This window comes from Melospiza georgiana, chromosome 4 (genome assembly GCF_028018845.1).
Source record: "Melospiza georgiana isolate bMelGeo1 chromosome 4, bMelGeo1.pri, whole genome shotgun sequence".
In the NCBI taxonomy this organism is placed as follows: Eukaryota; Metazoa; Chordata; class Aves; order Passeriformes; family Passerellidae; genus Melospiza; species Melospiza georgiana.
In genome coordinates this window covers 67,679,750-67,694,245 of record NC_080433.1, presented here as the reverse complement: position 1 = coordinate 67,694,245, position 14,496 = coordinate 67,679,750, and the positions used below count along the sequence as shown (strand labels likewise).

The 14,496-nt window shown below is 44.4% G+C and overlaps 2 protein-coding genes across 5 annotated transcripts in view; one reads left to right on the top strand and one right to left on the bottom strand.

Moving 5' to 3' along the window:
• Positions 1-9,057, top strand: part of KMT2E (lysine methyltransferase 2E (inactive)) — a 55,654-nt gene extending 46,597 nt beyond the window's left edge. For both annotated transcript variants that reach the window (XM_058022415.1, XM_058022414.1), the window contains 5 exons: positions 3-566; positions 3,401-3,702; positions 5,401-5,489; positions 5,861-5,952; positions 6,783-9,057. In XM_058022415.1, coding sequence (XP_057878398.1) covers positions 3-566; positions 3,401-3,702; positions 5,401-5,489; positions 5,861-5,952; positions 6,783-8,297 — 2,562 coding nt within the window. In that variant the 3' untranslated portion in view covers positions 8,298-9,057. The remainder of the gene's footprint in view (positions 1-2; positions 567-3,400; positions 3,703-5,400; positions 5,490-5,860; positions 5,953-6,782) is intronic.
• A 1,604-nt stretch (positions 9,058-10,661) lies between these two features.
• SRPK2 (SRSF protein kinase 2) overlaps positions 10,662-14,496 on the bottom strand; it is a 129,334-nt gene continuing 125,499 nt past the window's right edge. For all 3 annotated transcript variants that reach the window (XM_058021884.1, XM_058021881.1, XM_058021883.1), the window contains one exon: positions 10,662-12,333. In XM_058021884.1, the coding sequence (XP_057877867.1) occupies positions 12,149-12,333 (185 nt within the window). In that variant the 3' untranslated portion in view covers positions 10,662-12,148. The remainder of the gene's footprint in view (positions 12,334-14,496) is intronic.

Here is a 14,496-nt window from a genome sequence, read left to right as displayed (position 1 = left end):
AGGGCTATGACAGAGCATCGATTCTAGCACTGAATTCTTTCAGAAATTCCAACCTGACAGAAATGGGCCTGCAAGAAATAAAGACTATTGGATATTCTAGTCCAAGGAGCAGAACTGATGTCACACGGCAGTGCACTGGAGAAATGGAATCTGTGTCAGACCTCCAGCTGGGACTCGAAGTAATTGAGCAAAGTGCACTGCATAAAAACCTGGAAGCCCCCACACATGATAGGACTGATTCAAACAGCCAATTAGAAACTGCTCATTGTGGACGGGGCACAATTTATTCTTCCTGGGTAAAAAGTCCTGACAGGACAGGTGTAAATTTCTCAATGAATTCTAATTTGAGGGACTTGACCCCTTCACATCAGTTGGAGGTAGGAGGTGGATTCAGAATAAACGAGTCAAAGTGCCTGATTCAAGATGATGCAAGAGGCATGTTCATGGAAGCATCTGTTTTTTGTACTTCAGAAGATGGAATTGCACCTGGCTTTGGAAGGACTGTCAATAACGACAATTTGATGGATGGAAATTGCACACCCCAGAACCCTCCACAAAAGAAAAAGGTTATACATTTAAGAATCATTTGGTCTGTCTTCCATTGTCTGCTGATGATGTTTCTATAACAGAAAGAACCCCAGTGTAATAAAAACCAACTCGTGGCTCATGTTTACGTACTACAGTGTAGTAGACATTCAGGAGAAGTATTGAAGGGCAAAGAGCAAAGCTGCATAAAACTATTAGTAAATTTATTTTTTCAACTTAAAAGATACAAATTCTATTTCATATGAGTCTTAAATGAATTGCCCAATAAATAATTGCTTTTCAGGTTTGAAAATGGTTGCTTATGCCACCTGGTGTTACAATGCTCTGTTATACAGAATATATACTATCATCTTAGAGACCACATACTGTGAACATCTGTTATGAATTACTGCAAGAAGTTGCAAGAATAGATTTATGTTACTCACACTTGAAAGTTAAAACTGCACAGAAATCCTTAGTTCCAAGAAATATTTTTCTTGGCTTAATTTGAAAAATAAGCTCAATCTAAATTTGCTGGTCTCATGAAACAGTTGTAGATAAGTGATATTGTCATGGGTAACTCAAACCAGGATTGGAAGTTACTTTGTGTAATTCTTAGACTGCATTGTACTGTCAGGTTGACTCCCTTTGCAGAAAGAATGACAAAGATGGAAGGCAGTGGTCTCCAGTGTACCAGTTTGCCTGTTCTCCCTCATCACACACTCTAGTATTTTTTCTTGTTTGGAAGGTGTGATTTATTTTCTTTACAGAAGTAGTGGTGAGGAGGTTGAGGTTTTCTGCATGTGTACATGCCTGCACAATGGGGTTCAGGGCTTTTTGGTCACATTGCAGCCCCTTGTATATTCCTGCTCCTCTGGGGCATCCTGCTGTGGAGCATTGAGGAGTCTTCCTTCAGTAGTTCTTCATCAGAACTGGATTTTTGTTTACTTGCTTCAAGCTGAGACATAAATTGAGCAATATTGTCGGAGCTCTGATCTTACCTGGTCACAGCCCTGAGAATTTGATAGATTGTGTGTGTGTTACTGCAGCCCTGCTATTTTGGCAGACCAGAAAAGAAAACAGAAGCCAAAATTCCTGTAAATTGACAGTCTTCTTTTTCTGAAGGCTAAATTAGGCTTCACAAATCCCAGCAGCACTGAGTACTTCAGTAGCCTTCCCCAAGTCCCTTGGTGGCAGGGATTGTTCCAGGTTGTTACTGCTGAGAGCTTACGCTGCACTAATCCTCCACTAAAGGAAGGTGTGGCTGCCCCTGACACCCCCAGTCCCAAGGTTCTTGTCTAACAGGCTCAGTTTGAAGAAACAGCCAGAGCAAATTGCATCTGTACCCCTGAAAGAGAAGGGGGTTTAGGATTTCTGAGGACACACAAAAATTTGAAACCTTAGACAGTATAAAAAAAGAGCTGGTGGGCTAGATCCCACCTAAGGTGAAAGGTGAGGATTTGGGAATTTTGTAGGAGACTCATAAAAGCCTTTTCCCTAGAGTCATGTAAGATGGCAATATCTTTAGGTAGGTCTTTGTAGGATGTTTTTGTATATTTCTGTATTTTTGTGGATATTTGCTCCCGTTTTCCCTTACTATTGCACAAGTCCTTTATCAATACATTCCTGTACATTGTGCCACACTACATGGGTTTCCTAACATTTAAGCTTTCTTTAAAGCAGTATTCTTTAGGGGGTCCCTGTTACATGATGTGGAAATAATACAAAATTGTTTAAAAGTGAGATCAGTTCTTTACCTGAACTTTTTTATGCAAAATCAGGTGTTTTTCACTGTTTTTACCCTGACATATGAATGGGTCTCTAATATATATGTTTGAAAGCAAACAAACAAAACCCCTTGGGACTGGAAACAGCAGCTGCTTTGGTTTTTGTCTCTGTTTAGAAATGGATGTCCAGTTTTTTAAGGATTAAGCCAGTTAAACGTTAATTTTTTTCATTATTGCACTTTAGTTTGTTGGTTTGGATGCTGTATGGGTTCAGAGCAGGATGTTGATAACTAGAAGAAAATCTGTAGACATTAAATGTAATTTTTACCAAACTAGTGTAGTTACTCAATAAAGTAGGTCTGAAGGTCAATATTTTAGCTTTGTAATTCAAATCCTGAAGATTCATGGTGAAAACATTTGAGCCTGTATTTTTTTCACTGAAGGCAATTTACTAACCACCAAAACTGGTTTCTCTTACATGGAACTTTGGTGTAGTGATTGTATATACATAATACATGAAATAGGAACCATGTGTTGTTATTTTTAATAATAGAGTTAGCTTAAAAATATGTTCTTAATCAGTCTGTCTTAAAGGGCAGTAAAGACAAATTCAAAATAAATGGGAAAAGTAAGTTGCAAATTCTGGATGTTAAAAGGCATGAAGAGCTTAGTGAATGCTTTGATATATGAAGCAGAAGGATAGTGGGTTCTCATGCAAGAGAGTCAATCTGAGACCTGGATGTGACATCTCTTGAAATTAGCTTTACTAGATCAGTGTAATAGTGAAATTCTGCAGTTCAGGAGAAACCACAGAGTCCTTTGTAACCACAGCCAAGAGAATGACTTCAGCAGTGGACCTTTTGCTGACCTGTGTCATCTGCTTCTTCTCTGAGGCACAACACATAATGCTTCTCTTGGCAGAAGCATTTTTCTAATATCACCTTTACAGTTGGTATAGTAGCTCAGTACTCTGTAAATTCCACTGCAGCTGTGGTGAAATATCTTCAATTAATTTCTGTCCTTTTTTTTTAACCAGTTACATGCTACATATTACTGAAATACACAGTTCATTTAATAGAAACTGTGATAAAGAAAATGGGTAAAAGTTCCTTTCTAATGTTTGTTTGTGGGTTGTTTTTTCTCCTCAGGTGTCCTTGTTAGAATACCGCAAGAGGCAGCGTGAAGCTCGGAAAAGTGGCTCCAAGCCAGACAGCTTCCCCCTGGTTACTGTATCTCCTCATGCTGCTGGTGCAGGGAATACAAGCAGTAATAATGGTGCTAGTGATGGCTATAACAACAGTGCTGAAAATGGGGAGCAAACTGAAAACACTGCAAGCCTGCCTTTACCACTGCCAACTGCTGTTTATAATGCAGCTCCAGAGGACACTGGCAACAACTGTGCAGTTAAGGAATCTTCCTCCAGTGAGAAGAGTGAACCAGAAGTTCAGTGGTGAGCCCACAAAACTACAGGATTTCAGTTTAATTTGGAAGAATTATTTATATGAATCTAAGTGTTTGGTATTTGAAATCTATTTTTCATTAAGACTGCTGTTGCAGGTTACTGGCTGGAAGCTCTTCTTCCAGCTCAGTGAAGACTTGTCTTACCTTTAATCTCAGAAATACAGCAGACACCTCATAATGATTCAATTACATGAAGAATTACCCGCAAGATATTTATTAAATTATTTTAATTTATCTTCTAATGGCAAAATAGGTATTGGTTTAAGCCTTTGTGTCCTTGTATTTCCACTGCTTTGTCTGTGAGATGAAGAGAATTTTTCCTGTTAAATCTCAAAGCCTTTCCAGAAGTACTGTAGGGCATAAGGTGCAGCAGGAGAAAAATCTGTGCTGATTAGCAAAGGCTTCTGGAAGACTTTAGGAGGTGTGGTTTTCAGTCCTGGCTGGAATGTGTGTGGGATGTTTGCTGTTGCTTAATTGCCCAGTGCAGGGCTGAGTGCAGCCTGGCCGGCAGCTCCTGCTCAGCTGGGAGCATGTGGTGGTGTTTGCTCAGTGGTTCCCTTTTTGCAGACCATATGGGCAGTGTGTGCAATGCCAGATACTCCAGACAATCCAGATCCTGAGGAGAGGTGGAGTGTGGATGGGGAGAAGATGGACTTCAGTCTGTGTAAAACACTGCACAGATTTTTCACTGAGATTTAGTAGCTTTAAAATAGGTCAGCTGTGGTGACACCGTCTCCAAAACATTACTAGTGCAAAATAAATCCTGCTGATGTTCTTTGTACTGTAGTGATGGTGTAACTGTAGTGAGGATGAACCATGGGCTTAGGAGTTGAACATCCTTCCACTCAGATGCTCCAGCTGTTCCAGAAAAGAAGATTTTGTAAGCCAGTTGACAGGAGAACATAACAGCCACTTTTCAGTGGAACACTGAAGACTGCACTTAAGTTCCCTGTGCAGAAGCTACTGCCCTGAATTGTGGAAACAGGCTAAACAAGAAGAATTTACTACTTAGATTTTGCAGTAACCCTGCAGAGCAGCACCAAATATTTCAGTGCAGCAGTGTTGTAAAGTGATGCCATACATCCTTGCCAGAAAGGAAAATAGTTTTGTGGAGCACTGTCACTTAGGATGTTCTTGGTCAGGTTGTGATTGAGAGATGTCATGGGTTATAAGAGAGATGTGACTGTTACTGCATACCCACTATCTGGCAATTGAAGTTTAGAAGTTTAGACAGAGAGATTTGTGTTGTACACCATTTAGAGCTGTGCACCCACTATTAAAGAGCAGATTCTTAACAACAAACAAACAAAATTACTACTTCCACTTCTGGGAAATGACAAGTTTTTCTGCAAATTGAGACTGTGAACCAGTAACTGTGACCTTTATTTTTTTTACTTTTCTGTTGTTTAGACAGAGAAGGACCCAGAGATCTACAGATACTTCCTTAATAAGAGGAAATGCCAGTTTTTTAATGTAACATGGTTGCAGGAAATTACTGTATTTAAAGTGGGAGAAAATAGATACAAACCACTTAAGTAATAATATTCCTTATGCACAACCAGTTATTTGGTTGTTACATGCAGCCAACACTGTAGATTTTCTCTGACTCTGTATTTGCATATACCTTGTCCTAAATTTGGGCCATGGGAGTACATCCTCTTAAATTTAAAATGGCCTTCTCTTGCAGGACTGCATCAACCTCTGTGGAACAAGTGAGAGAACGAAGTTACCAGAGAGCTTTACTTCTCAGTGATCATAGGAAAGACAAGGACAGTGGTGAGTTGATTCATTGTTTTGAAGATACATCAGTCTAACCAGTTCCCCTGTGGTAATCTGTAACAATTCTAATAATGTGTTTGGGTCTGCTTCATCTGTAGGGGGAGAATCACCTTGTAGGCCATGCTCACCGTCTCATGTTCAGTCTCCATCTCATTCAAATCTCATTTCCCAGTTGCAGCTTAAGGCCCCTTCTTTCACTGAAATTACAGAAGGTCAGTAAGCAGATGACCTTGTATGACACTTGAGATATTCAATGGTCTAACAGCAGCTTTAATAGCTCTTTTAAAGTCAAATATAAAGTGCTTAGTGATTTCTGCAAAAGATTTAATTTTCCCACTTTGATATTTATGTCTACTTTATCTCTGTAGAACCTGATTCTGAAAATCCAGAGCCAACTTCTGAATGTCCGTCCCCAGATACTTCCCAAAGGACTTGTAAGAGTCCATCAAAAGCAAGCAAGGTAATGCAAGGTGTTTGCACAACATGCATAGGAATAGCTCCATCCAGCTCTGATTCACCTTTAAAAATGTTAATTGTAGGATTTACTGCTTTGGTGACATACACACATTCATCTATCTGTGCAGTAATTCAACATAGGTAGATATTTGCAAGAATATTTGTCCATATACACTAAAAAGGGGGTTTATTTGCTGTGCTTTCAGTAGGTGTACATGTTTATGGATGAGAGAAGAGATTGTATCTGTGCTGTTCTGAGGTGTGAACGCTGAAGAACTGGCACTCAGAACCAACAGCAGTGATGTGACTTACCTTTAAAAGGAGCTTGCTCTTGCTCTGCAAGAGTTTGGTATTGTTTGGCAGTCTGATAATATGGAGAAAGATGTTGAGTAGTGAAGTGATTCAGGTTGTCAGGTTTAGTCTGTTTGCTTTCACTACCTCAGCTTTAAAACGTTAAGTCACTCTAAAAATTGCTTTATTCCTGTAAGTGGTCTTCTCTGGAATTACTTCTTTCAGATTCAGAAATCTACAACTTTTAACAAAGAATGGATTCAGACTTTGGATCATATGGATCATATTTCTGTTACAACTTTAAAATACACTTCAGTAGTCTTTGACTTGGAAGAATTATTGATATATACTTGATAAAAATAGTACCTTCTCAAGCTTACTCTGTTACTGATGTTTTTCTCGCACCAAATGCATATCCTTCACCTTAGCACTTCTTTTCACAATCTGGGGAGGAGAGTGTTCTGAGATGTTCTTTTTTGTTCATTGCACACGTGGTTGAACATTTCAGACATTGAGCACTGACTGCCTTTCTTTCCATTCCAGCCCTCTTCGCCGAGTCCTGCAGTTCCAGCACAGCCTCTTGGGAAAACACCCACCAAACCCGATTCGCACTGGGAAACCGCAGCTGCTGCACCCGAGACTGAAAGCGCGAATCCTCCCAAAGCTGAGCTGCAGCAGAAACAGCTGACAAACAACGTCCAAGCACTTTCAAAAACTCATCCATCTCAGTCACATCTGCGCAGCTCTGCTGAGCAACTTTCACATTCACAGAAGTTGCCTTCCGCACCTTTGAAGCTGCATTGCCCCCCTTCGCCTCACGTAGAAAATCCCCCCAAGTCCTCCACCCCCCACGCGCCTGTGCAGCACGGTTACCTTTCACCAAAGCCTCACTCGCAGCAGCTGGGATCTCCGTACCGACCTCATCACCCACAGTCGCCTCAAGTTGGGACGCCCCAGAGGGAAACACACAGGAACTTCTACCCGGCAGCGCCGGCCCTGCAGCCCAGTAGCCAGGCACAGGCTGGCGGCCCCCTCTTCCCTCAGACATCATCAGGACAATCCTCAGCTTCCTACAGCCAGTTTAACCAACAAAATTTGAACAGCAATGCGCCACCTCCCCCACCCCCTCCGCCCCCTTCTTCCACTTACTATCAAAGCCAGCAGCCCTCTGGAAACTTCCAGAGCTACAGCCAGCTGAAGGGCAGCATACCCCAACAGACTGTGTTTTCATCTGGACCAAATCAAGCACTTCCTGGCACTGCGGGTCAGCAGACGGTGCCGGGCCACCACGTAGCTGCAGGGCATTTTTTGTCCTCTCAGAACCCCAGTATTCATCACCAGGCATCGGCATCTGCTGCTCCTCCTCCTCCTCCTCCACCACCTGCTCCAGGCCCCCACCTTGTCCAGCAGCAAAGTACTCATCAGCAGCACTCTGTAGCACACGTTGTCGGTCCGGTTCACGCCATGGCAGTGGCTCCTGGATCACACATTCATTCTCAAGCTGCCGGTCACCATTTGCCGCCGCCACCTCCGCCACCGGGTCCTCTCCCCCACCACCAAGCTCCCCATCCCTCGACGGGACACCAAGGTTTGCAAGCACAACACCAGCACGTTGTAAACTCGGCACCGCCTCCCCCGCCGCCCCCTCCCTCGGGCGTCATGGGCTCGGGGCACCACCCCTCATCGGCACAAGGGTTACACCACCCCTCTCATCAAGGACCCCCCCATTTCCCTTCCAATGCCCACACGAGCGTCTCCTCCTATTCCTCTCAAGCCCCACATCACACAACGTTAGGACCTGGACCTCAACATCAGCCTGCTGGCACAGGACCTCATTGCCCACTCCCTGGTCAGGGTCCTCACATCCAACCTCAAGGACCAAACAGTATTGCAACACCCACTGCTTCCGGCTTCTGCCCGCACCCCGGCTCCGTGAGCCTGCCCCACGGAGTGCAGGGCCAGCAGCAGGCCTCGCCCGTGCCAGGACAGATCCCCATCCACAGAGCACAGGTGCCACCCACCTTCCAGAACAATTACCATGGCTCGGGGTGGCATTAAAACAGGTCCCTTTAGTTATAAACATTTTTAAAATGTTCTGTAATATAAACTGTGTATATTTAATATGTACCTATTCAAGGTACTTTTTAAAGCTTGTACATGATACTTTGTATAAAAGCAAACACCAGTGCTCTTCCATTGTATCCTTTCCATTTTTTGCTTTTTAAAATTCCTGAAAGCGTGCTGTTAAGCCAGTATTAGGTATTTCTTTTTATTTTGTAAGTGGACATTCCAGCTGTTTTTTCTGGCAGTAGGTTTGATGCTGCATAATGTTTAAAATTTTATTGTTGCAGTTAAATTCATTTAGTGAAAGTTTTCTATATTACTTTTATACATATGTAATTAAATAAGTACACAGGCTAAGTGATGGCACTAACAATTTTTTTTTTCCCATTTTCTGTCAACAGTTTTTTGTGTGCATAGAGATAGGAAACAATGCAATACAGATTTTTATAGTTTTGGTGTGGACATGGCTTTTTGTTTCATCAGTTATTTGCAGAAATTGTAATTTAATGTATAGACTGTTTCTAATGTCGCGGACGAGTGCTGTAAATACTGTATTTCTTTCGCTTGTAAAGTTGCTTAAAGCTTCTTTCATTTGATATAGTATTGTATATAATAAGTCTTTTGCAAAAAAAATGTGATCTTTGTGAAAGTAGTACAGTATATGATCTTTAATTTTTTTTTAATATACTGTCACATTGCAGCACTGGTTGGGCATTTTAATTCATGTTAATAAATCACAATTATGTCAGTTTTACCTACTTGTCCTGAAAGGGTGCTATATCAGCAGGAAAGTGGCCTTAAGTCTCTGCTCATCCCTGCTCCCTGTGAGGCTCCTCACTTCTCTGCAGTTTCCAGCTGTGGCTTCCCTGCTGTAGCACAGACAGATGTGGAACAGCCTGGAGGAGGGGGATTCTTTCCCCTGCTCCGTTCAGAGGTTGAGGAATGATCACCCCCAGCACAGCAGAGTCCTGGGTCAGTTTACCATGAGGGGCAGCAGGAGCACTGATGGGCATTTTTATGCTAGAGGTGGCCTTGGTCACAGAGAGGGAAGCACCTGCCCCCTGCAGGACCTTCCTGCTGGGAGGAGCTGTGTGGCAGTCTGAGGTTTCCTAAGGGAAGTGATTGATTCCTGCTGCTCCAAGCAGCACTAAGATGGTGCTGTTGTGCTCCTCAGTGCAGTCAGTCTGTCTGGGTGAGGCTGTCCCTCCACGTCAGCAGGAGCTGCTCAATGGCTCCAGCTCAGAGCAGAGAACAGAACCTGTGAGTGAGGAACGCTGAACTGGCACAGGAGGGAAAGTAGCTGCTCCTACCCACTAAAAAAAGTTAAAAAGGGGGGGCACCTTAAATACTAATTTGCTTCTAACTACAGAAGAATCTTGCTAGTTAAAATCATACACTAGAAATGCTTTCCTGAACACCTGCTGGCTCTGCAGCATGCACACAAGTCCACATTTTACACTAGCATGTGTAGTGTAGGACAGCATAAGGCTCTCAAAAACAGCCAAAAAGCCCAATGCACCCTCTGTGCAGTTGCACAGACACTGATGCTGATGTGCATCATCCTGTCTAGCCCAGCATCTAGATCTGGTTGCCTCTCTTCCATACCTCCAGCAACAAAATCATTTCAAACACAAGAGAACCTTAAATCCCCACTGTGCTTGGCAAGGTCTGGGTGCAGTGCAGGGAGCTGCTGCACTGGGGAGCACAACAGCACCAGGCCTGGGCAGGGCTCCCAGTGCTGCTGCAGCACCGAGGCCGGGCAGAGGCAGAGCTGTGCCAGCCTTGGGCTGCCCCTGGCACTCGATTGCAGTGCCAGCATTTGCTGTGTAGTCAGGAATGCATTTGTAACCAGGCACTGCAGAGCTGGGCTGGCTGTGAAGCTGAATGTAACTTTTACCTCCACTGTGGCATCGTCCTGAGCAGCGTTGTCCTTGCAGCCACAAAGAGCAGTTCCAGGATGAGGGTGAAGGGACTCGGTCCTGAAGCCCAACTGCTGCAGGGGCCTCAGCACTGGACACGGACAAGAGAGTTTCACACTGTGGTGCCTTGGCAGTCTCTGGAGGAGTGGCTGCCGCAGCTCGGGACAGCACAATCGTTCCCTTGTTTACAGGACACAGCTGGTAGGAAAGACGCTTTTTTTTTTTGGTCACATTTCACCAGCAAACCACTCCCAGCCACAGCCCCTCCTGCCACAGGGCCTGTGGGGCTGCTCTGACCCACACCAGCTGATGTGTTCCATAAATGAACATGGGAGCTCCTTTCTCTGGCCAGGACAGGCCAGCCCCCACCTCCCACCCCTCCAGCACCCCCACAGCTGAGTCGTGGCTAGGCAAAATTCCAATGACCAGCAACACTGTCTGAAAAAACAAAACACTTTAATTAGACAACTGCAAGCACCTCAAACAACTGGTTATTGTTACAGCATGGGGCTACCTTCTCACAATCTAGTTATTGCAAAGGCATGTGAATAAATTTTATATGGACAAAGTCAAGAAAAAAGTGGCACTGTAGTTACATGAAGATCAGGAGTAAGCTTACATTCATCCCACTGACTTCTAAAAGAGGCCCAAACACACCTCCAAACTGTACATTCTAAAATCTGTATTGCCTATAAGCTTCAGCCTATGCAGCTTTTTTCCTAGGAAACACATAATTGTTGCGTGCAACTTACGATGGGCAGTCGTATGTCTACGGATGGGAAAGAATAAAGCTAGTGCAATTTGTTTTAGAAACATGTAAAGCTATGAATGGAATGAGCATGATCTTGCTTCTTGGATTATTTTACCCACTGCACTGTAAATATCTGCAGCTATATCCTTCCTTAACTGATGCCAAGCACACACTTTTATTATAAAAGATCAGTAATTCTACACAGAGAGTGGTTCTCATGCTCTACTTTTAATTTTTTTTCTTTTTCTTAAGGTATAGTACAACTTACAGTGCTTATAAAAAGGCAACACCATATGGTACCATGTCTTCACTATCACATTGTAAGGGAAATTGCTATTTTTCTTTTCTTAAAAGCACTTAAAATAGGCAAAAGTTCTAAAAGGGAGTGCTAAATGATAATGCATACTTTATTAGAAAGAAGTCTAGCCTTCCTTTAAAGTGCCGTTTGGGGAATGAAATCCTGTAAACCAGAGCCACTTTGTTTAAAACCCAATGAACAGGAACTGCTATAGAATAGAAAGTTTACACAATTCCTTAAAGCAGTTTAAACTACATGCAATTGGTTTGCTATAAAGCTCTCTAAAACTTAGTCGCTTTACTCTGAAATTGAGTCCCCAGTCCCATATTTAAATGGAAATAAACATTTACAGGGTGCATTTACATACACTATAATACAAGAATGACATCCCTTTGCCAGAAGATAAAATTGTACAATTCCTTGCCATAACTCAGTTCTGACTTGATAAATTTCTTACACTCGTAAATTATATAATATGCATCAGCTAAAATATTTTTTTTTTTCATAAATAGTTACAAAACTTGCCAAAACACATGGGGGGAAGTTTCTTTTGTTCAAAAATCTGACATCTGAATGTCACACAACACAAGAAACAATGCTTAAAGACACGTTAAGTGTTTTCTGAAGAAAGTGGGTGAGTAAACTACTAGCTGAGGACAAAAAGACTACCCTTCCCCAAGAACACAGTGCACAAAAAGCAAAATGTCAAACAGTACCTCAAGCAAAATAAAGGTCTGAGGATTGAAGCCAGCTCACGTGTGATCCTGCTAAAGATTTTGTGACAGTCACCATTTAGGTCCAACCCATTGGAAAGTGGTTGCTGGCTTTTTTTTTTTTTTTTTTTTTTTTTTTTTTTTTTTACAGCTGGAAGATTCTGCTAAGAATTCAGCCACGGATGCCTAAGGCATTCTCCAGCTGAAGCACGTTTCTCTGGGACCATTTCTAGCATGGGGATCAGGAAATCTGTAAACTGTGCAGCATCTTCATGAGGCCAACCATACTTCTCCACAAGCACATCAAAAAGACTCCAAGGTTTCAACTTGGTAATGTGTCGGAGTTCTCCTGCAAACAGAAATATTGATGGCATTAGAAAAACACCCATTTACTCGTGTCAGTGACTAATATCCCTGTTTTGTTTCTCTCCCACTCTGCATTCACAGCACCTTGCCCGGGCTGGCAGTCGCTGTTTAGGAAGGGGAGTGCACACCAAGCTTGCTCAAGGTCATCACAGGAGATGGGTGTGTTCCATGTCCAAGCCAAAAACTGTTCCTACAGCCATCAATCAGCACGTTACACCTGGACTCCAGTGATGCTTCCTGCTGATTTCACCCTCCTGTGCACACAGGCACTCATGCTCCCACCATGGCCAAACCTCACCGCAGGCCTCTCCTTCTTCATCAGCCAAGGAACCCAAATTTCACAGAATCTGCTCCAATCCCAAGATGGAGGGCTCAAAACACAGGTCCTTGCCTCACCACGTGGCGTTTGCCAGCAATGCAGCACAGCACTGATTCATCCCTAGCCAAGCCAAGCCAAGCAGAGGTTTGGTGCTCCAGATTCTGCTCCATCTCCCAGGCAGACACCCCCAGAAAGGCTGCTCTGAGTCCTCCTGAGAGGGAGGCACCTGCTGCTGCCCAGGTCTCTCAACCAACCACCAACAAAAACTGGCAGCAGCTCAGGACTGGAGCTGCCCCCAAGAGGGGACTGTGCCAACCTGACCAGAAGGAAGGAGGTGAGAACTGTTCTGCCATTCAAACCAGCAACACTACCCAGCTCTGTCCATGGGTCATCCAGCACGATGGGGAAAACTCTTCAGGTTCCTGCTCCCCCACTGTGTAGAAATGAGGCCCAAAGCCATGAGATTGCCATGAGGTACGTGGGGAAGGGAGGGATTGCTGTGGGCACAAGAGGGACGAGCAGCTGCCAGGCCGAATGAGCCTCACTGCTGCCACCAGGACACTGATCTGTCACCTTGTACCACAGCCCCTGCAATCCAGGCTCTCAACAGCCCTCATTCACACGTGCTGTGGCTGCCCTCTCACCACTCACGATGGCAGTACCAAGGAATTTCACTGCAGTCACACCTCCTGTTCTCCCAAAAGTGTAAATCTGACGTGGGACATCCTCCTTGGAGAGGATGAGAATAGGACCCCACCTTGCAAACAAGTCAACAAGGCTTGCTCCTCTCTCCTCCCCCAAGCAGGGACATCTCTTTGGCAACATCTGCCTTCTGTGTCAGACCACAGCCAGGAACACCTGTGTGCAGTGCACTTACACTCTGCAGATGCAGTGCATTTATCACCAACAATCTCATGAATCTCTGGCCTCTTGCTGCAGCAAACTACTGCAGCTGGCCATGAATCTGTGTATGTGAAAGCTCTTTCTGAATGTGACCAGACTTAAGAGTGCCTGATCTGTTCTGATCAGGAATTAAGCCCTGCCACACCCAGCCCCTCTGATGTTTGGGCACCAGCTGAAACACAAGGGCAGATGTTTTCTGCTGAATTTCTATACTCTTAATGCAACCCATCTTGAGCATGTGTATAAGGCAGACAGTCTGCACTGGACACTGCAAAAATCACCTGAGAGACCCCTGTGGTGCTTCTGCACTCAGGAGAGTGCTGGGGTCTCCCCCAACACTGGAGGCTTCACAAGCTCACTCCAGCACCTGGGATGGGGCACCCAGGCCACACTGCTTGTCAGCCAAGTGCTTTGTCAGTGTGCTGCCTGTCCCTGCTGTAACCTACTGCCCATAAAATGCCATCTGACTCCAGCTCACAGCCAGAGCTCCTGCACATCCCTGTGGCAAGGGAAGCTCCAGGGCAGGAGAAGTAACTGTGTCCATCTGACTGCCCCAGGGGCTGAACACCTCACTGCAATGATTTAAAAGCCCCAAAGGCTCAGCAGGCCCTGTTTCTGCTGCCTCAGCCCTCAGCAGCAGGTCCTAGGCAGAGCTCCAGCTGCTGTCACAAAGCCCCACAAGAGCAGGAGTGCAAACAATCCATCAGCCACAAGCTGCAGCAACAGGAGCTCGAGGTGTGCTGTCCACAGGAGGAACAGCAGCAGAGGCCATGTCATGGTTACTGTGTGAACACTCACAGTGCACCCACAGACACAGAAAGGTTTTGCTCTGGGCCCACAGCTGCCCCACACAACAGGAAGCACAGCACACCTTGGAGCAGCATCTTCATTTCCAGGCTCACTCTCAGTCCTTTCAATCTTTGT